At 45.7% G+C, this 22,550-nt stretch overlaps 1 protein-coding gene across 8 annotated transcripts in view; it reads right to left on the bottom strand.

Annotated features, from left to right (window-relative positions):
* Positions 1-14,746, bottom strand: part of TACC2 (transforming acidic coiled-coil containing protein 2) — a 263,416-nt gene extending 248,670 nt beyond the window's left edge. For 6 of the 8 annotated variants that reach the window (XM_017872248.1, XM_017872251.1, XM_017872254.1 and 3 more), the window contains exon 1: positions 14,645-14,727. Coding sequence is in view for 2 of the 8 variants with exons in the window: in XM_017872250.1 (XP_017727739.1) it covers positions 14,645-14,662 (18 nt within the window). In the remaining 6 variants the exon portion in view is untranslated. Of the gene's footprint in view, positions 1-14,644 lie in introns of all 8 variants that reach the window. The other 2 variants (XM_017872250.1, XM_017872246.1) reach the window with 1 other exon arrangement.
* Between the last annotated feature and the right edge of the window lie 7,804 nt (positions 14,747-22,550).

Below are 22,550 nucleotides of genomic sequence, written 5' to 3' on the forward strand. Positions count from 1 at the left end.
ACATAGATAACAATTCTTCATATATCGAATTTTATTAAAATAACTGGGAAGTTTGGCTGGGAGCAGTGGCTCACGCTTGTAATCCTAGCACTTTGGGAGGCCAAGGCAGGCCGATCACCTGAGGTCAAGAGTTCGCGATCAGCCTGGCCAACATGGTGAAAGCCCGTATTTACTACAAATACAAAAATTAGCCAGGCATGGTGGCGGGCGCCTGTAGTTCCAGCTACTCGGGAGGTGGAAGCAGGAGAATCATTTGAACCCGGGAGGTGGAGGTTGCAGGGAGCCAAGATCTTGCCACTGCACTCCAGCCTGGGTGACAAAATGAGACTCCATCTCCAAAACAAAAACAAACAAACAAAAACAAAAAAACTGGTAGCTTTTCATCTCCTGACTCAACTCTGACTGATAGGCTGGCAGAGCTGAGATCCAAACCTAGGTCTTCTTTCTCCTGGTTCAGGACTCTTTGCACTGGAACCCAATAAATATTTGTTCAATTAAAGGAATAGTAAAGTGAGTTCACTCCATTCATTGGTTCCAACGTTAATAAGTTGTTGTTTCAGATTCCCATCACTACCACCACCAACAAATTATCACCTAATTGCAGCCTAGACTTCCTGCCATCCAAGTGTCAAGCTCTGTCACAGGTTATTAGAATTGAGAAGGACTATGGCCAGGCACGGGGGCTCATGCCTATAATCCCAGCACTTTGGGAGCCTGAGGCAGGCAGATCACTTGAGGTCAGGAGTTTGAGACTAACCTGGCCAAAAATCTCCATCTCCACTAAAAATACTAAAATTATTCAGGTATGGTGACAGGCACCTGTAATTCCAGCTACCCAGGAGACTGAGGTAGGAGAATCGCTTGAACCCAGGAGGCAGTGGTTGCAGTAAGCCAAGATTGTGCCACTGCACTACAGCCTGAGTGACAGAGAATTGTGAATGGCAGGTGGACCTAGGGGACGGCTCAGATTGGCAGGGTCAGAAGTGGAGTAGGCACTGGGGTAGCACAAGCAGTTGAGTCAGGGAGCAGACAGAGGGCTGGGTAGACAGGGATACAGGGTCAGGTAGAGAGTGACACAGGGCCAGGTGGAGAGGGACACAGTGTGGCTGGGGAGGTGGAAAGGGCTGCAGCCAAACTGGGGAGAGAGGATAGCTCTGCAGCCCTGCACTGCTCTTTTGTTTTTTGTTTGTTTGTTTTTTGTTTTAAGAAAGTCTTACTCTGTTGCCAGGCTGGAGTGCAGTGTGGGGCTCTCGGCTCACTGCAACCTCCACCTCCCAGGTTCAAGCAATTCCCCTGCTTTAGCCTCCTGAGTAGCTGGGACTACAGGCGCACACCACCACGCCCAGCTAATTTTTGTCTTTTTAGTAGAGACGGGGCTTCACCTTGGTGACCAGGATGGTCTCAATCTCTTTACCTCGTGATCTGCCCGCCTCGGCCTCCCAAAGTGCTGGGATTACAGGCATGAGCCACCGCACCCAGCCTACACTGCTCTTTAATGGGGAGGTCTCAGGAAATCATGTCCTAGGATGGTTTAGCCAGGTCATAAAGTTTCTAGCTCATGAGCTGGAATCTGATTCTTCAGGGACAGAGGCCAGGTACCTTGGCAGGTTGGCTTTCCAAGTTATGAACCTCTAAACCAGAACCTAGAATATTCATGGGATCTCTGAGTCTGCTTGAATACTTCCAGTGATGGGAAACTCACTGAAACTCACTACCTTCTGAGGCATCCTATCTGGAGAGAGTTTACCAGATCGCTAGAAAGTTATTTCCATTGCTCCACTATCCAGATCATACCCACGATTCTGTGAGATATCCCAGAGCTCTGAACAGTGATGACACCACTAAGCAAGGACTGGGTAATGGTGAGTGGTGAGGCCCAAGGACCAACGGGGCTAATCTAGTTGGACAGGCCTTTACCCAAGAGCCAATCTAAATTTGCCTTGTTCAGAGACTACAGAGTCAGCGTATTCCCTTGTTTTCATGGCTGGTGAGTGGTAGCTGGTAGCTCGCCAGCCCACAGCTGAACACCGACACATGAGGGATCTCAGCTGAGACCAAGAGAACCACCCAGAGGGGCAGCTAAGTCCTTCCCAAGTTGCCAACCCGCAGGATCAAAAGCTAAATAAATAAACTCTTGTCTTAAACCACTAAGTGTTGGGGTGGTTTGTGATGTTGCAAAAGCTAACTGATAAGATTTCCCCAGAGGCTCTCACTTTCCTTTCCTTCACACCAGCCTGCACCCAACTGTGGCTGGCAGTCATGAAGATCTAAGCATTGCATCACAAAGGATGCCACACGAGGGAAGACTGAGGGATGCGTCCAATCCCTCTCCACTGTTGAAATGACCATTTACAGGCATGGCCCCTTGACTGGCAGCCACCAGTGTTGTCTTGGTCTATGCCAGACCCAGTGTCATCAGGATGCCAAAGTGTGTCAGCCTCTCTGGGGATGAGGCTGTGAGCATTCCATTCTGGAATTGCAAAATGGAAACATGATTTGCAGTAAAGGGCGTCTTTTTCCCCTGCTAAACCAGATGCTTGATGACACATTAAAATATAAGGTTCCCCTTACTCGCAATTTCCATACCGTCCCTCTCTGCAGACAAGATGAGCAAAAACCGTATTTCTTATTAAAACAAGCTGCTGTAACCCACAAAAACTCAACATCACTTTGAACCCCAAAGCTGAACTATGCTGTCATTTTTGGATATCAAATACAGTATCAACATCATGAAGAAGTGTGGGTTAAGGCAAGAGAGAGGGATGACAGAATGAAGGGGTGGGGAGGCTGTTCCAGTGCAAACAACATGGGAGAGATTTTGAGAGGGAGATAGTGTCAGTGCCAAATACACCAGAGCCAAAGAGATTATTCCTGATGACACACATGTCAGAGCAGAACTAAGAAACTACAGATATTTGCCTCCCACATGACATCATAGGACTTCGCAAATGCAATCATCCGACCTCAGAGAGAGTTTTAGCTAACATCAGGCTGCTTTATTATTTAAGTTACAAATAGCTTTTTAAAAGCTCTGTTTCCCAGGCAAGCTTATTGAAAATGGAGTCTCGGCCGGGCGCGGTGGCTCAAGCCTGTAATCCCAGCACTTTGGAAGGCCGAGACGGGTGGATCACGAGGTCAGGAGATCGAGACTATCCTGGCTAATACGGTGAAACCCCGTCTCTACTAAAAAATACAAAAAACTAGCCGGGCGTGGTGGCGGGCTCCTGTAGTCCCAGCTACTCTGGAGGCTGAGGCAGGAGAATGGCGTGAACCCGGGAGGCGGAGCTTGCAGTGAGCTGAAGTGAGCTGAGATCCGGCCACTGCACTCCAGCCCGGGCGGCAGAGCGAGACTCCATCTCAAAAAAAAAAAAAAAGAAAAAAAAAAAGAAAATGGAGTCTCATTCTGTCGCCAGGCAGGGGTGCAGGGGCGCAATCTCGGCTCACTGCAACCTCCGCCTCCTGCGTTCAAGCGATTCTCCTGCCTCAGCCTCCTGAGTAGCTGGGACTCCAGGCGCGCACCCCCATGCCCAACTAATTTTTGTGTTTTTAGCAGAGATGGGGTTTCATCAAGTTGGCCCGGCTGGTCTGGATCTCTTGACCTTGTGATCCACCTACCTTGGTCTCCCAAAGTCCTGGGATTACAGGTGTGAGCCACTGTGCCCGACCAATAACAACTATTATATAATTTTTAAATGTCCTTAATTAATAGGACTTTGTTAAGTACCATTTGGCCAGTTTATACTCCTCCCCAATCAAGAGCAAGAACAGAAGAACACCTTAATCATATTTGTTTTTTGTGGGATTTTTTGAGAGGGAGTCTCTCTCTGTCACCCAGGCTGGAATGCAGTGGCACGATCTCTGCTCACTGCAACCTCTGCCTCCCATATTTGACTGATTCTCCTGCCTCAGCCTCCCGAGTAGCTGAGATTACAGGGGTGCACCACTACACCCAGCTAATTTCATATTTGTTTGTTTTTAAGTTAGCTTTTGGGGTAACTGAAAATAATAGAGGCCTCCAGTTACCTGTCTCCCAATACTTCCTCCCAAAGTGATATAAAACAATGAGAAAGGAGAAATAAATGTACCCAAAAGGCAGACTTTCTATAACCTGAAGACAGAAAATAAAACAGAGAACTGTAATCACTTTTCAAAATTGTAAATAAAAAGAGGAAAGTCAGAAAATCCTGGATTTTTCTCATGGTCCTGTCCTCACCCTACAACAAGTATTTGTAGAGAACAAAGGCAGACCCAGTTCCCTAGAAACAATTGGGATGATACAGAGGGCAGCGAATGAAAGGGGCCTACACTGGTCTAGAATTATTGTCAGATGATTAAGTATACCCAAACATAGAAAATTCTTTAAAAAGTGTCTGAGCAGGTCACAGTAGGGACTATTACAAAGACATTTCAAACCACACGGAATGTAAAGGGATAGGTACGGCCGGGCACGGTGGCTCATGCCTGTAATCCCAGCACTTTGGGAGGCCAAGGCGGGTGGATCATCTGAGGTCGGGACTTTGCGACCAGCCTGACCAACACGGAGAAACCCTGTCTCTACTAAAAGTACAAAATTAGCCATGCGTGGTGGCACATGCCTGTAATCCCAGCTAATTGGGAGGCTGAGGCAGGAGAATCGCTTGAATCGGGAGGCAGAGGTTGCGGTGATCTGAGATCGCGCCACTGCACTCCAGCCTGGGCAACAAGAGCAAAATTCTGTCTCAAAAAAAAATAGTAGGCCGGGCGCGGTGGCTCAAACCTGTAATCCCAGCACTTTGGGAGGCCGAGACGGGCGGATCACGAGGTCAGGAGATCGAGACCATCCTGGCTAACACTGTGAAACCCCGTCTTTACTAAAAAATACAAAAAAAAAAAAAAAAAAAACTACCCAGGGGAGGGGGGGGGCACCTGTAGTCCCAGCTACTCGGGAGGCTGAGGCAGGAGAATGGCATGAATCTGGAAGGCAGAGGTTGCAGTGAGCCGAGATCACGCCACTGCACTCCAGCCTGGGTGACAGAGGGAGACACCATCTCAAAAAAAAAAAAAAACCCTCACAAAGTTATCTTGGCCCACAACCGGAAGTGACCAGAGGCAGTTTGGAGGTTAAAGGCAAAATAGAGTTGGTTAGGTCAGATCTCTTTCAGTGTTACTTTTGCAAAGGCAGTTTTATAATGACAACAAAACACTACATATATATCAGAGTCAATGGGATGTAGTTAAAACAGTGATCAGAGGAAAATTCATTGCATCAAACATATTTGTCAGTGAAAATGAAAGAAGGAAAATAATGAATTAAATTCCCAACTCAAAAAACTGGAAAGGAAAAACAAAGTAAACTAAGAAAAGCACAAAGAAGAAAAAAATAAAGTTAAAGGCAGAAATAAATGAAATATAGAAGAGAAAAATGAGTGATTAATGAATAAATCAAAACCTTTTTTTTTCTTTTTTGTTTTTTTGTTTGTTTTGAGACAGAGTCTTGCTTTGTTGCCCAGGCTGGAGTGCGATGGTGTGATCTCGGCTCACTGCAACCTCCACCTCCTAGGTTCAAGTGATTTTCCTGCCTCAGCCGCCGGAGTAGCTGGGATTACAGGCGCCCACCACCACACCTGGCTAATTTTTGTAGTTTTAGTAGAGATGGGGTTTCACCATGTTGGCCAGGCTGGTCTCAAACTCCCAACATCAGGTGATCCGCCCACCTCGGCCTCCTAAAGTGCTGGGATTACAGGCGTGAGCCACCATGCCCAGACAAAAGCCTAATTCTTAAAAAATGAATAAACTAGAAAAATTACTAGCTACCTTGATCAGAAAGAAAAAGGGAGAAAGCACAAACACAAAATTACAAGAGGCAAATAACCATTGTAACAGAAGAAATGTTAAACATTACAAGAGGCTGATTTGCAGATGTCTGTGCAAATAAAAAATGCATGAAATGGATAGCATCTTAGTGACATGTTTGCCAGAAATGACACCATTAAAGTTACAACACTTAAACATACCTAGTTCCACAGAAAAACAGAGAAATTTACTAAGGAACTATACCACAACAAAAGGATCAGGCCCAGATAATTTCACAAGGGAATTTTACCAAATCTTTAAAGGTCAGATAGTCCCAGAGTGCTCTACAAATTATTCCAAAGCATTTTAAAGGCAGAAGAACCCCTTAATTCCTTTTATGAAGAATGACACTGATTCCTCAACCTGATAAAAATGACACACACACCCCAGACAAAACTACAAACCAATATCACTCATGAACATGAGGGATGCAAAATATTGAAAATATACTAGCAAACTCCAACACTATATACAGAAAATAATATACCATACTGCTATAGACTGAATGTTATACCCCCTGCCCCAGATTCTTATGTTGAAATCCCCAGTCTGAAGGTATTTGGAGGTGGGCCATCTGAGAGGTGATTAGGTCAGGAGGGCTCCATCTTCATGAATGAGATTAGTGCCCTTGTAAGAAGAGACTTGGGAGAAATGGTCCCTTTATCATGTGAGGATACAGCAAGAAGGTGGCCATCTGCAAACCAAGAAGATGACCCTCAGCAGGGCCTTAGCCAGCACCTTCATCTTGGAGACTTCCCAGCCTCCAGAACTGTGAAAAATAAATTTATGTTGTTTAAGTCACCAGTCTATGGTATTCTGTTATAGCAGCCTGGGCTGAATAGGACAATGACCTACAATCAAGAGGAAAAATAATCAATATAAGTGGATGCAAAGATGACCCAGAGCGTGGAATTAGCAAAGACTCAACACAGCTCTTATAACCATAACATAAATAATCTACTGGAAAAGGCAGATATAATAGTGGAAGACATAGGAAATGTCTGGAGGATGTATATGGTGGAGGATATAGGAGGAATATGGAAACTCTGGGGGGAAATGGAAAAGTGCCTTAAGAGACATATCAACCAAAAGCAACTTGTGAAACTCGTTTGGATCCTGATTTAAATAAATCAAAAGTTTTAAAAATGAAACAACCAGGGATATTTGAACACTGACACAATTTTCATTATTAAGTAATTATTTATTTTTTGTATGATAAGGATACTGTGGTTATACGCTTACAAAAAGAGTCCTAATTTTTTAGAGATATGATATGGTTTGGCTCTGTCCCCACCCAATTCTCATCTTGAAATCTTGAATTGTAGCTCCCATATTTCTTTTCTTTTTTCATTTCTTTCTTTTTTTTTTTTTTTGAGAGGGAGTCTCACTCTGTCACCCAGGCTACAGTGCAGTGGTACAATTTTGGCTCACCGCAACCTCTGCCTCCCGGGTTCAACTGATTCTCCTGCCTCAGCCTCCCAAGTAGCTGGGACTGCAGGCGCACACCACCACGCCTGGCTAATTTTTTGTATTTTTAGTAGAGATGGGGTTTCACCGTGTTAGCCAGGATGGTCTTGAACTCCTGACCCCATGATCCACCTGCCTTGGCCTCCCAAAGTACTGGGATTACAGGCATGAACCACCGTGCTTGGCCCAGCTCCCATAATTCTAATGTGTAATGGGAGGGACCCAATGGGAGGTAACTGAATCATGAGAGTGGGTCTTTCCCATGCTGTTCTTGTGATAGTGAATAAGTCTCAAGAGATCTGATGGTTTCATAAAGGGGAGTTCCCCTACACGAGCTCTCTTGCCTGCCACCATGTAAGACATGCGTTTGCTCCTCATTCGCCTTCTGCCATGATTGTGAGGCCTCCCCAGCCATGTGAAACTGTGAGTCAATTAAACCTCTTGCATTTATAAATTACCCAGTCTCAGGCATGTCTTTATTAGCAGTGTGAGAACAAACTAATACAAAATACATGCTTAACTGTAACTGATTAAACAATGGGATTATTTGTTTTAAAATAATCCAACAGTCCAACAGTGCCGGGCACGGTGACTCATGCCTGTAATCCCAGCACTTTGGGAGGCCAAGGCAGGCAGATCACCTGAGGTAAGGGGTTCAGGACCAGCCTGGCCAACATGGTGAAACCCTGTCTCTACTAAAAATACAAAAATTAGCTGGGCATGGTGGCACATGCCTGTAGTCCCAGCTACTCAGGAGGCTGAGGAAGGAGAATTTCTTGAACTCAGGAGGCAGAGGTTGCAGTAAGCCAAGATAGCACCACTGCACTCCAGCCTGGGTGACAGAGCAACAGAGCAACAGAGCAACAGAGCAACAGAGCAACAGAGTGAGACTCTGTCTGAAAAAAAAAAAAAAAAAAATCCAACAGTGGAGGGAGGAAGGCAGATGTTAGTGGGAAGGAGGATAATAAATGAAATAAGATCAACCATTGTAGACAATTGTTGAAACCAGTAGTGGGTACATAAGGATGCTTATAATGTTCTCTCTACTTTTGTATATACTTGAAAAGTCCCTAATAAAATATTAAGAAAGAAAAGGAGACAGGGTGGAAGGGAGGAAAAGAAACGCTTCCTTCCTCATTTGTGACTAGGGCCCACTCTAGTTCCTAAGCCAATCCTGGCCAAGTCAATCTCTGGCTTGTCAGTGGTGGGCTTTGGAATTAGGTCATTGTTTCATAAGCAGGCAATCTGCCAGTAATTCAGGCTACTAAAGTAAGCTAGTTTTGATTTGCATTTTCTAAACTGAATTTCCCCATTGCACTTCAGACATGAGACCTGGTGTCTCCAACAGAACTCTAAATCCGAGTGCTGCATCCCAAGTCTTCACTCAGCCCTTCTCTTGCATCTGTACTGGTTTGATCCTAGGACCACGTGTCTGACCACTACTCTTGGCTCCTAGACCTTGGGCCTGCAGACTGATCTTGCCACAGATGAACATATCTTCTAAAGGTTAACTTCCTGAACTCCTGGGATCTACCCATCTGACCGAAGCTCAGGAAGGAGTGACCTATTGCCCTCAGGCATTGTTTTTCCTCTATCTATTTAATTGCTGCTTCTCCAAGATTGACATCGGTGTCTGTAGAGGGTCATTTTCCTCCACACCTGTTGGGCCAAGACATGTCAACCTACGTCTCTCTGTTTATGCCAAATGAAAAGGAGGCATAGGCCGGGCGCGGTGGCTCAAGCCTGTAATCCCAGCACTTTGGGAGGCCGAGACGGGCGGATCACAAGGTCAGGAGATCGAGACCATCCTGGCTAACCCGGTGAAACCCCGTCTCTACTAAAAAATATAAAAAACTAGCCGGGCGAGGTGGTGGGCGCTTGTAGTCCCAGCTACTCGGGAGGCTGAGGCAGGAGAATGGCGTAAACCCGGGAGGCGGAGCTTGCAGTGAGCTGAGATCCGGCCACTGCACTCCAGCCTGGGCGACAGAGCGAGACTCCGTCTCAAAAAAAAAAAAAAAGAAAAGGAGGCATGTGCCAAAGCATTGACAGTCCTGGGGCAGTAAAGCAGGCTGGTGTTGGGTAAAGAGAGGCACGCTGACAAACGCCAAACAGGGAAACTTCTACCAGGCCCCGCAAACAGTAATATCACCAAATGCTTTTCAAAGACTTGGAACACATGTGGCGATGAGCTTGTGACCAAGTGGGATTCAAGCGTTGCTTGTCTCATCTGTTTGCTATGAAACATGAGATGCAAAAGCACTTTGTCAGATTCTAACTTCAACCTTATGACCAGTTTCAGCAAAAGGATATTCAGAGGAATGGTTTTTCTGAATGACCAAAAGTGAATACAAAGCTGTGCTTTTTAAGTTCAGGGAGCCAGCTGCAAAATTATGTCTCCTCAAAATGAAAATCTTGGTCCCACTTAGAAATGATCACTCCAATCACGAGGTCAGGAGATCAAGACCATCCTGGCCAACATGGTGAAACCCTGTCTCTACTAAAACACAAAAAATTAGCTGGACATGGTGGCGCACGCCTGTAGTCCCAGCTACTCGGGAGGCTGAGGCAGGAGAATTGCTTGAACCCAGGAGGCGGAGCTTGCAGTGAGCTGAGATGGTACCACTGCACTCCAGCCTGGGCGACAGAGCAAGATTCTGTCTCCAAAAAAAAAAAAAAAAAGAAAGAAAGAAAGAAAAAAGAAATGGCCACTCCAGCTTCCCATACATTTGTACTTTTCCAGGTCCTTTCACATGTAACTGAGCACAAGCAGAGAGAAATAAGAAATACATGTTTCAGGCCGAAGTCTTGCAACTCAGGATTTAATACGCAGTAAAGGCAGCTACTCAGAGGAGGTCAGACCTTGGTAGGGCTTGGATATTTCTTTGGCGCCCCAGGACAGTGAGACACAACCAATTTCAGTCATTCCTGAACTTTATACTGATGAAAGTGGCTTTGGTTGCATAGAGTCAGCCAGTGTTGCTGGATTTAATCTCTTTCCAATTCTTTGGCACCCGATCTGGCACAGAGCTCTGCTAAGGCTGTTCCCTGACTTGAGTGTGGAGCAGAATTTCCCCTTTTTAGGTCACAAATTCAGAGTAGTCACTCATCATAGCGACTCTCTCCACTGTGTCGATTTTAAATACCTTCATTAATAACACTTATGAAACGTTGGCAAGGTGGTGGCTATCTTGAGTTGCTCCTGATATCCATGACATATCACAAGATAGAATCATGGGAACAAACTTGCCCCTGCAGACTAGGATGATAAAAACACAGTGATATCCATCTCTTGTAAACACAGCTGAATTAAAAACCCTAGGACAAGGGTCACAGCGGATTATCCAGAGATCTGCTAAGGGTGAGTACAGGCCCCCAGAAAGGAGTCTTCCTTTTTTTTATTTTATTTTTTGAGACGTAGTCTCGCTGTGTCACCTAGGCTGGAGTGCAGTGGCATGATCTCAGCTCACTGCAACTTCCGTCTCTCGGGTTCAAGCAATTCTCCTCCCTCAGCCTCCTGAGTAGCTGGGACTACAGGCACCTGCCACCATGCCCAGCTATTTTTTTTTTTTTTTTTTTTTTGTATTTTTAGTAGAGATGGGTTTTACCATATTGGCCAGGATGGTCTCAAACTCCTGACCTTGTGATCCACCTGCCTTGGCCTCCCAAAGTGCTAGGATTACAGGCGTGAGCCACCGTGCCCGGCCAACGAGCCTTCCTTGTCAGTTTCTTAAGCAGTGTCTGGCTGCTCCCTTGCTGCCACCACCTGAAGTCTTGATCCTCATGCCTGCCTTTGGGGGTGGTGGGATGGGACCTCTTGTGCTGAGATGGACAAATCTTCCCTAGGCTGGTGGCCTTCTTGGGGTTCAGAGCATTGGATCGGGATCGCATCAGAGTGAGTTTGGTTTTCTACTGGCCAATGCTCCAAGTGTACACAACTGTATTTTCCCTGGCTCTCCCTCCCCCTATTAGCCAGCAGGGCTGTCCCCTACCCCAACATGTCCCTGGCTGTTAAGTATGTTCCCTTGCTTGCAGTTAGAAACACTGTCATCACCCTCAGCATTCATTTCTCTGCTCCCATGACAGCACACACTTGAGCAGCCACTTTGGAGGGCCTGCCTTTGTTCTTTTCTCTGAAAACCTCTCATTCCTCAACCCTCCCAACATCCCCCATCTCCCTCCTGTCTGAGTGGTCCCGGCCCACCACATCAACCCACCTCTTAGACCCTGCTAATTCGATTAAGGGTAGATTCTGGCTTACGTGGGGACAATCAGATTTTCTCTCTAGAATTTTTTTTTTTTTTTTTTTTTTTTTTTTTTTTTGAGGCGGAGTCTCGCTCTGTCGCCCGGACTGGAGTGCAGTGGCCGGATCTCAGCTCACTGCAAGCTCCGCCTCCTGGGTTTACGCCATTCTCCTGCCTCAGCCTCCCGAGTAGCTGGGACTATAGGCGCCCGCCACCTCGCCCGGCTAGTTTTGTATTTTTTAGTAGAGACAGCGTTTCACCGTGTTAGCCAGGATGGTCTCGATCTCCTGACCTCGTGATCCGCCCGTCTCGGCCTCCCAAAGTGCTGGGATTACAGGCTTGAGCCACCGCGCCCGGCCCTCTCTAGATATTTGATAAGGAAGACCATCAAAGGAGGCCACTCATCACCAGGCAATGAGGAATGGGGGCCAGGACCAGTGATAGAGAAGCCCAGAGTCTGTGCATGCTGGACTTAGGGAGAGGCAGGGGTAGGAGCCCAGCAGAGGAGACCCATCCACCCTCAGACCAGAATGAAGCCAGTGGTTGCTAAGAAGCAGGGGTGAGAAGTTGCTGCAGCCCAGAACTATGTCTGCTCAACAAATGCCCCTTTTCAGGTGGGTTTCTATTTCTTGCAACCAAATGTGCCCCGATTGAAAGCACACTCAAAAGCTGCCCATGATGCCCAGATGCTGGCCTCATCTCCGTCCTCATCCTCTTTCAACCTCCCTGCAGCATCTGAGACTGTCCCCCTACCTCCCTCCTCCAGCCTCTTTCCACCTAAGGCTTTTCTAATGAGGTGCTGCAAAACCCCACTCTCTTTCTCCTTCTCCAGTTCCTCCTCCCACCTTCTCAGTAAAGTCAACCAGGAGCTTCAGGATTTGGTGTTCTAGCCTGGTCTTCTCCTTGGAGAGTCCACTGATTCCCATGGCTTTCTCTACTGAGTCCAGGGAAAAGGCTCTAAACCTAAAGCACCTGCCCTGACCTCTCACTCCTGCACCAACTGTCTACTTAGATGACTCACCCTCTTGAAATGTCCACTCAATATCTTCCCCTCAAGCCAATCCCTCTCTTGCCTTGCCCATCGGATTTAGAGGACCTCATTCTTTCAGTCATGTGGCCTGGGACCACTGTGGTCATTCTACACCTCATGGTGACTGCCTGCTTAGTGTCACTTAATAAGTGTTTGCTGAATGAAATGAAGAAATGAATCTTGTGTTTTTCCCTCTGTTTCATTCCTCTTCTGTCGCACTGATAGAGTTTGGAGGTTTGTCTCCTCTAAATCTCATTTTGAAACGTGATCCCCAGCACTGGAAGTGGGGCCTGGTGGGAGGTCATGGGGGCGGATCCCTCATGAATGGAGTAATCCCTCATGAACACTCCTTGTAGTAAGGAGTGGCTTCTCACTCTATTAGTTCACATGACAGCTGGTTGTTCAAAAGGGCCTGGAGGCCAGGTGAGGTGGTTCTCTCCTGTAATCCCAGCACTTTGGGAGGTTGAGGCGGGAGGATCTCTTGAGCTCAGGAGTTCAATACCAGACTGAACAACACAGCAAGACCCAGTCTGTCTACAAAAAATAAAATCAGCCAGGTGTGGTGGTGCGTGCGTGTGGTCCCAGCTACTGGGGGGGGGGGGGAAGCTGAGGTGGGAGGAGCGCTTGAGCCTAGGAAGTTGAGCTACACTGAACCACTGTACTCCAGCTTGGGTAACAGAGCAAGATCCTATCTCAAATAAAAAATAAAAAATAAAAAGGGCCTGGCAGCCAGGTGCAGTTGCTCATGCCTGTAATCCCAACACTTTGGGAGGCCAAGGTAGGCAGATCATGAGGTCAGGAGTTTGAGACCAGCCTGGTCAACATGGTGAAACCCTGTCTCTACTAAAAATACAAAAATTAGCTGGGCATGGTGGCGTGCACCTGTAGTCTCAGTTACTCAGGAGGCTGAGGCAGGAGAATCGCTTGAACCCGGCGGGTGGAGGTTGCAGTGAGCTGAGATAGCGCCACTGCACTCCAGCCTGGTGACAGAGCGAGCCTCTGTCTCAACACACAAAAAAGAAAAGAGCCTGGCATCTCTCTTGCTCTGTCTCTTGCCATGTGACATGCCTGCTTCCCCTTGGCCTTCCACCATGAGTAAAAACTTCCTGAGACCGCAGCAGACACCAAGTGGGTGCTAGTGCCAAGCCTGTATAGCCTGCAGAACCAGGAGCCAAAAAAATCTCTTTTCTTTATAAACTACTCAGTCTCAGGTGTTCCTTTATAGCAATGCAAAACAGACTAATACACTCACCATGCCACTAGAACTGGGAGGAGTTTTGCCCCCTGTATACACACCTAAGCAGATATTACACAATAGATTATACATGCTGTCAGTGGGATAAAGGATTTTGGTCAGGGCATTTCTGTTTTATGGTACAGGGTATGAAACAGTACATACATACACACACACTTCTGTGTTTAACTGAACTGTAGGATTCTCTCATGAGGCTTAGAATTCTGCCTAACTTTGGCTTTAACCTGATGATTCAGTTATAACTGACACCAAGTCAAACTCAGAAACACAGCATCTGTCAAGATCACACAGTGGCTCAAGTTGGCAGGCCCAACACCAGAAACAAGCCTGGAAAAGCACTTGTGGGAGTCTAGAGAAATACCTGTGCAAACATGTCAAGGTCAACACAATATGAGCTTTCAAATGACTTTCTCCCACAAAGTTCTACAAACCTTCAGGGCCTTCGGGGTTCTCTCTTAAGTCATCATTCTGCAGAATCACAAACATTTGAAACTGAAATTTGTGATGGGCAGAATCACAACAGAGGCCAGAAGAAATTCCAGGAATCATCTAGCCCAACTCCTTATTTCACAAATTAAGAGACCAAGGTCTAGATTAATGGGACCATAGTCTATCAAAAGTAACCAGTGACGTATTAGAAAAAGTACAGTTCATTTGGCTTCAGAAACAAGGAGTGGAAAGGCACAGATGTGCCTTTAATTTCACTTTATAAGGAAAAGCAAGCAAGCAATGCTTTTATCCCTCTAATCTCAGTGGTCAAACCGGTTTAAAGCCACAGGTTGCTCAAAGGAAGAAGCCCTCAGTCTGAGACTCACTCACCCAGTATCCCCCCAGCATGGAGAGAAGGAGGAGAGAAGCAGGAGAAGGCCCTCTCTTCCGGAGGCTCCTTTTCAGCACTGCCCTCCACCAGCGGTCTGTCTTCCCCAGGATCACATGGAATTGTTCTATAAATGTGCATTGGCTTAAGGCTGGGAACGCTGGCCTGGGAGGCAGCGGCGCGTAAGCAATCTGACCCGGGCCAGGCAGCAGCTTTCCAGAAGGCTCTGCAGCCTAGAGGGAGAGGGTAACAAGGAGCAGGGAGCCTGCAGGTACCGCCAGCCTGCAGCTCTCTGTGCTTCTCACTACACATTTATTTGGGATCCGAAGCCAGTGTCAACTACCTTGGGCTGCAATTTGCTTTATTTGACTTATATTTTGGCTGGGACAAACCACTTTTCAAAACAAAGCAGTCATAAAAGAAGAAAAAAACTAGCCATAAAATTAGCAGTGCTGCCGGACGCAGTGGCTCACGCCTGTAACCCAGCACTTTGGGAGGCTGAGGCGGGAGGATCACGAGGTCAGGAGATGGAGACCATCCTGACTCACATGGTGAAACCCCGTCTCTACTAAAAATAAAAAAAATCAGCCGGGTGTGGTGGCACGCGCCTGTAGTCCCAGCTACTCGGGAGAGCGAGACAGCAGAGTCGCTTGAACCCGGGAGGCGGAGCTTGTAGTAAGACGAGATTGCGCCACTGCGCTCCAGCCTGGGCGACACAGCGAGATTCCGTCTCAAAAAAAAAAAAAAAAAAAAAAAAAAAAAAAAAAATTAGAAGTGCTTCTAGTAAACAAGGACAGGTCATCACCAGCCTCAGCTGACATAGTATCAAGCAGTCCTTTTCAAACATGTCAACATGCTTCCTTCAGAAAGGGAGAATGAGCAGTTAGGCGAGTTCTAAACAGCATGCCACCTACAGTTTCATCAGTAGACAGGGAATTAAAGATGCAATCATACAATGGAAGCGAAGCAGCTGGAGAAAGGGTGAGGGGCCATCTATTTATTTATTTATTTATTTATTTATTTATTTATTTATTTTTGAGACGGAGTCTCGCTCTGTCGCCCAGGCTGGAGTGCAGTGGCGCGATCTCGGCTCACTGCAAGCTCCACCTCCCGGGTTCACGCCATTTTCCTGCCTCAGCCTCCTGAGTAGCTGGGGCTACAGGCGCCTGCCACCGCACCCGGCTAATTTTTTGTATTTTGTTTAGTAGAGACGGGGTTTCACCGTGTTAGCCAGGATGGTCTCGATCGCTTCGGCCTCCCAAAGTGCTGGGATTTACAGGCGTGAGCCGCCGTGCCGGGCCAAGGTGAGGGGCTCTTTACATACCAACAATGAAAACTCTCCAAGATACATCAAGTGAAAAATATTAAGATACAGAACAGTGTGTATGATATACTATTGTTTATGTAAAGAAAAAAGAAAGGGGCTGGGTGTGGTGGCTTACGCCTGTATAATCTCAGCAGTTGGGGAGGCCAAAGTGGGCAAATCACTTGAGCTCAGGAGTTTGAGAACAGACTGGGCAACACAGAGGGACCTTGTCTCTACTAAAAATACAACAAAAAAAATTAGGCAGGCGCGGTGGTGCACGCCTGTAGTCCCAGATAGTTGGGATGCTGAGGTGGGAGTATTGCTTGAGCCAGGGAGGTTGAGGCTGTAGTGAGCTGTAATGGTGCCACTGCACTGTAGCCTGGGTGACAGATTGAGAACCTGTCTCCAAAACAAATGAACAAAAAAAACAAAAAACAAACCAAAAAAAAAAAACCCAAAAGGAGGATATACATTTATGTGTATATACTACATTATAAAGGCAATGATCTAAATCTAACCATACAATGCACTACATTATAATANGAGTAGCTTGGGCTACAGGCGCCTGCCACCGCACCCGGCTAATTTTTTGTATTTTGTTTAGTAGAGACGGGGTTTCACCGTGTTAGCCAGGATGGTCTCGATCGCTTCGGCCTCCCAAAGTGCTGGGATTTACAGGCGTGAGCCGCCGTGCCGGGCCAAGGTGAGGGGCTCTTTACATACCAACAATGAAAACTCTCCAAGATACATCAAGTGAAAATATTAAGATACAGAACAGTGTGTATGATATACTATTGTTTATGTAAAGAAAAAAGAAAGGGGCTGGGTGTGGTGGCTTACGCCTGTATAATCTCAGCAGTTGGGGAGGCCAAAGTGGGCAAATCACTTGAGCTCAGGAGTTTGAGAACAGACTGGGCAACACAGAGGGACCTTGTCTCTACTAAAATACAACAAAAAAAATTAGGCAGGCGCGGTGGTGCACGCCTGTAGTCCCAGATAGTTGGGATGCTGAGGTGGGAGTATTGCTTGAGCCAGGGAGGTTGAGGCTGTAGTGAGCTGTAATGGTGCCACTGCACTGTAGCCTGGGTGACAGATTGAGAACCTGTCTCCAAAACAAATGAACAAAAAAAACAAAAAACAAACCAAAAAAAAAAACCCAAAAGGAGGATATACATTTATGTGTATATACTACATTATAAAGGCAATGATCTAAATCTAACCATACAATGCACTACATTATAATATATAAATACTTCTTTCTGGAAACTCACATAAGAAACTAGTGACAGTGGGTGGACTGGGGAGCAGGGAAAGAGGAAGACTGTTCCCTTTCATATTTATTTTCTAGTCTCGGGATTTTATCTCATGTGAATGTATAATTTTCAGAGAAAACTTAAAAGGCAATCTAATTTTCATCAGAAATATTTAATTTTCAAAATTCTAGTATTCAGAGTGCAAATTCAAGTCACTATAACTCCTTTTTTTTCACATATTTAAAAGTTAGTTGTCTTCCTTAAGAAGACAGAGTTTTATAATAACTAAAATGCTGTAATACCAAAGGACCTCCCAGAGTTTTGTTTTGTTTGTTGTAGAGGCAGGGGTCTTGCTACATTGTCCAGTCTGTTCTTGAACTCCTGGCTCAAGGGATCCTCCCACCTTGGCCTCCCAAAGTGCTAGGATTACAGGTGTGAGCTACCATGCCTAGCTTCCCAGAGAGTTTTTAATGAGGGTTCTGAAGGCTGGATACTAAGTCTTGATTCAGCTATTTTCCTTATTCTTTCTTTCTTTTTTTTTTTTTCCCCAGAGACGGAGTCTTGCTCTGTCGCCCAGGCTGCAGTGCAATGGCACGATCTTGGCTCACTGCAACCTCTGCCTCCTGGGTTCTAGAAATTCTCCTGCTCAGCTACCAGAGTAGCTGGGACTACAGGTGCCCACTGCCATGCCAGGCTAATTTTTTGTATTTTAGTAGAGTCGGGGTTTCACCGTGTTGCTCAGGCTGGTCTCAAACTCCTGAGCTCAGGCAATCCACCCTCCTTGGCCTCCTAAAGTGCTAGGATTACAGGCATGAGCCACCATGCCCGACCAATTCACCTATTTTCTAGCAGTGACTTGGATCAGTTGCTCAAGCACTAAGCACTTTCATTTCATCAGGTATAAAAAGAGAATGATCCCACACTCCATCTTCTTCTTAGGCCCAGCATGACTTAATCATGATGATGTACATAAAAGCCCTCCAAAAATGGAAAATCCCTATTCTAGAATTGAGTTGTTCTGGGCAATTACATTTTATAACTTTTTTTGAAGTACTTGTGTAATTCCACACTCAAATAACTTAAGTCAAATTTTCCTGTTGGAAAAAGCATAAAAGTAAAGGGGCCTCTACCTAAAACCATGTGGCGTGTTTTCACATTAGCACTTTTTCGGCTCCTAAAACCTTTAGATTTTTCACTTTCTCAGCATCACCTCTCTTGTGTACAAACTGCTTTCTTCCAAATGAACAGCCTGGCATATTAGGGTGGGCTGTTCTGGGCCTTCTCCACAGCTTTCTACCACTTCTCACTTTTGTTCCCAGTTTATTGATCTGGGAACAGTTTTTTTAGTCCGCCCACTAGTACCAACACATAAAACTTGGGTGAAATGGTGACATGGTTTGGCTGTGTCCGCACCCGAGTCTCATCTTAAATTCCCACATTTTAGGAAGGACCAGGTGGGAGGTAATTGAATCATGGGGCAGATCTTTCCCATGTTGTTCTCATTATATTGAATAAGTCTCATGAGATCTGTTGATTTTATAAGGGCACTTTCTTTTTTTTTTTTTTTTTTGAGACGGAGTCTCACTCTGTCCACCAGGCTGGAGTGCAGTGGCGCGATCTCGGCTCACTGCAAGCTCCGCCTCCTGGGTTCACGCCATTCTCCTGCCTCAGCCTCCCTAGTAGCTGGGACCACAGGCGCCCGCCACCGCGCCCGGCTAATTTTTTTGTATTTTTAGTAGAGACGGGGTTTCACTGTGGTCTCAATCTCCTGACCTTGTGATCTGCCCGCCTCGGCCTCCCAAAGTGCTGGGATTACAGGCGTGAGCCACCGCGCCCGGCTATAAGGGGACTTTCCCTGCACAAGCGCTTTCTTTGCCTGCTGCCATCCATGTAAGATGTGACTTGCTCCTCCTTGCCGCCCACCATGATTATGAGGCCTCTCCAGCCACATGAAACTGTCAGTCCATTAAACCTTTCTCCTGTGTAAATTGCCCAGTCTTGGGCATGTCTTTATCAGCAGTGTGAAAATGGACTAACGAAAATGGCTTTGAGATATAAAAAAGTCTTCAATTATACTAAAATCACCAGAGTTCCAATGTCTATAAACAACAGTGCAGTTCCCATGATCCTGATGAAAACCCACAGATGTCTCTGTATACCGGCTGAGATGGTGCCACCATACAGCAACAGTGTGAGTGCAGTTTCTATCTTTCACTCAGCTGCTCAGCTTTGAAATGATTCTTGACCAAAACATTCATTCATTAATTAGCAAAAGCAAAGACTTATTTTTAATTTGAGGAGATGTGAACTATTTCAAAACTTGCTCATAAAGTCAGGTTTGATTAATATTATTTTATTTCATATTACTTCATATTTGCCCATTTGAAATACACGTAAACATAACCTTGCTGAAAATCACTAGCATATGGCAGAGAGCACAAAGAAAACATTTCCCAGGCAATGCTTAGAGCTCCTGATTAGTTAAAAGCTCTGAGGGGAAAATAAATTCAAAGTAATGTTTGAAATGACAGTAAATAGGTGGATTTATAAAAATAAAAATATATAATGTTTAAGGCTCATTTATCTCCATACATAAAATAAAGAAATAAAAGCCCTCTCTTTACTGCAGAAGACAGAACACACAAATGCAACTCCTTTCCTTGAACAGACTTCATTAAAATGATAACAAAAGCATTTTTAAAAACAAGTATGTCCAGATGAGGCGCAGTGGCTCATGCCTATAATTCCAGCACTTTGGGAGGCCGAGACAGGTGGATCACTTGAGGTCAGGAATTTGAAACCAGCCTGGCCAACATGGCAAAATCATCTCTACTAAAAATACAAAAATTAGTTGGGCATGGTGGCAGGTGCCTGTAATCCCAGCTACTTGGGAGGCTGAGGCAGGCGAATCAAGTGAATCTGGGAGGCAGAGGTTGCAGTGAACCGAAATCACGACACTGCACTCCAGCCTGGGTGACACAGCAAGACACTGTCTCAAAAACAAACAACAAGAAGAAAAAACAGGTATGTCTAGACAATAATGTAATAATGTGGCAAACTGGAGAAGGCACATTAGCTAATGAGAGCTTTCTCCATGGTTGTGGTTAATGGAAAGCAGATGACGGTCTGGTAGTTGAGGAATCAGGGAAGAGGGGCATTAGACTAGAGTAGAAGGGGCTCCAGCCCAGATAAGACTCTGCAGACCCTGGAGAGGCTCTGAAACACCAGGAACAGTGGTGGAAACGTACTTGGGAAGAAAATTAAAAATAAGTGTCAATGGAATCTACCCTTTGCCCTGCCTGGCTCTGTGCCATAAGACAAAACAAAATTGAAAAACAAAAGCAAAACCTTTCCTATATCCTGATACTTAAAATTCTGTCAGTGTTTGGTGGCTCATACCTATAATCCCAGCACTTTGGGAGGCTGAGGCGGGAGGATCACTTGAGCCTAGGAGTTTGAGACCAGCCTGGCCAACACAGCGAGACCCCCATCTCTACAAAAAATAAAAAATATTAGCTAAATTTAGTGGCATGCACCTGTAGTTCCAACTACTTGAGAGGATTGCTTCTGGTGGGAGGATTGCTTGAGCCCGGGAGGTCGAGGCTGCAATGAACCATGATTATGCCACTGCACTCCAGCCTGGGCAGTAGAGCAAGACCCTGCCTTAAAAAAAAAAAAAATCCACAGAAGATTGAAGATAAATTTAATAAAATATCTCAAAAAACAGAATTAAAGAAATATTTAAAATATGAAAAAATATTAAACGTCTGGAGAATCAAATTGTGAGGTCCCTATCTAAGTGATGGAAGATGCAGACATGAAACAGAAAAGTAGAAGGAAGAAAGTGTCAAGAAGGTAATATAAAAATATTTCCCATGCTGCGCATGGTGGCATGTGCTTGTGGTACCAGCTGCTTGGGAAGCCGAGGCAGAAGAATCACTTGAGCCCAGTAGTTCTGGGCTGCAGTGAGATATGATCATGCCACTGCACTCCGGCTTGGATGACAGAATAAGAACTTATCTCTAAAAACATTTTAAAAAATTAATTTAAAAAATAAAAATAAATCATAATTTTTTCCAAAGTTGAAAGAGGCAAAAGGGCTCTCACTAGGTGCCTAGCACAGTAGATGAAAATATCTCATACAGTTCTGTGGGTTGGCTGGGCTCAGCCAAGCGGTTCTCACCTTGAGGGTTGGTGCTCCCCAGCCACTGAACCTAGGAAGATACAGTTTTCCTACCCGGTATTTTCAAGTAATGGAAATCAGAGGCAAATTCATTTTCCAGCCCTCTCCTCCTTACTTACCGCACTCCAGCTGTTACCAGTAGGGAATCTGATGGGTCTGCAGCAGCAACTCTATTCTTCCCTCCTCAGAGGAAAAAATTCGCCCAAGGGGCATAAGGCAGAGTAAGACACCAAGATAATTTTTAGAGCAGGAGTGAAAGTTTTTAAAAAAGTTTTAGAGAGGAACGAAAGGAAGTAAAGTATACTTGGAAGAGGACCAAGCGGGTGACTTGAGAAATCCAAGTGCGCTGTACAACCCTTAATGCAGGGTTTTATATATTTGCACGGTTCTGGGATTTGCATTTCTTCTCTCCTGATCCTTCCCTCGGAGCAGGCTGTCCACTTACGCAGTGGCCTACCAGCACTTGGGAGTGGCCACACTCACAGTGTGTTTACTGAAGTTGTGCGCGTGCTCATTTGAGGCATTTTTCCCTTGCCAGTTGTGAATTCCTAGAGGAAGGTCATATATTAGTTAAACTCTGATATTTTGCCTCTTAGGGCGCATGCTTGAGCCCGCTTGCCCAACTCCTGAGATCTTATCAGGAAGCCGCTGACACTAGCTTCAGGTGTTTTCTGTCTGTTGGGAGACGGCCTTTCCCTGGTGCTAGCTGCAACCAATGATGATTTTAGAGAAACAGTGGAACAACCACCTGACCATCATATGACGCTCACCTGACATTCCTGGTTGGGGGTGGGGGTGGAATGTGCTCTGCTACCCTGCTCATGTCCCCCTAGCTACCTACTCTGACACAGATATGTGTGCCTTCCTGAACTTTCTTGAATGTGTCAGACTCATTTTAACCCCAAAGACTTTTTTTTGCTATTGCCTTTGACTACAATATGATTTCCCTGTATTTTTGCATGACACATTACTCCTCACAATTCAAGTCTCATCTCAAATGTCACCTCCTCAGGAAAGATGTTGTGCTGCTCATCACATCTAAAATAGCAACTCCCAGGCCAGGCCCAGTGGCTCATGCCTGTGATCCTAGAACTTTGGGAAGCTGAGGTGGGTGGATTACTTAAGGTTAGGAGTTTAAGACTAGCCTGGCTGACATTGTAAAACTC

The sequence above is a fragment of the Rhinopithecus bieti genome, unplaced genomic scaffold (genome assembly GCF_001698545.2).
Source record: "Rhinopithecus bieti isolate Rb0 unplaced genomic scaffold, ASM169854v2 scaffold_6710, whole genome shotgun sequence".
NCBI lineage: Eukaryota > Metazoa > Chordata > Mammalia > Primates > Cercopithecidae > Rhinopithecus > Rhinopithecus bieti.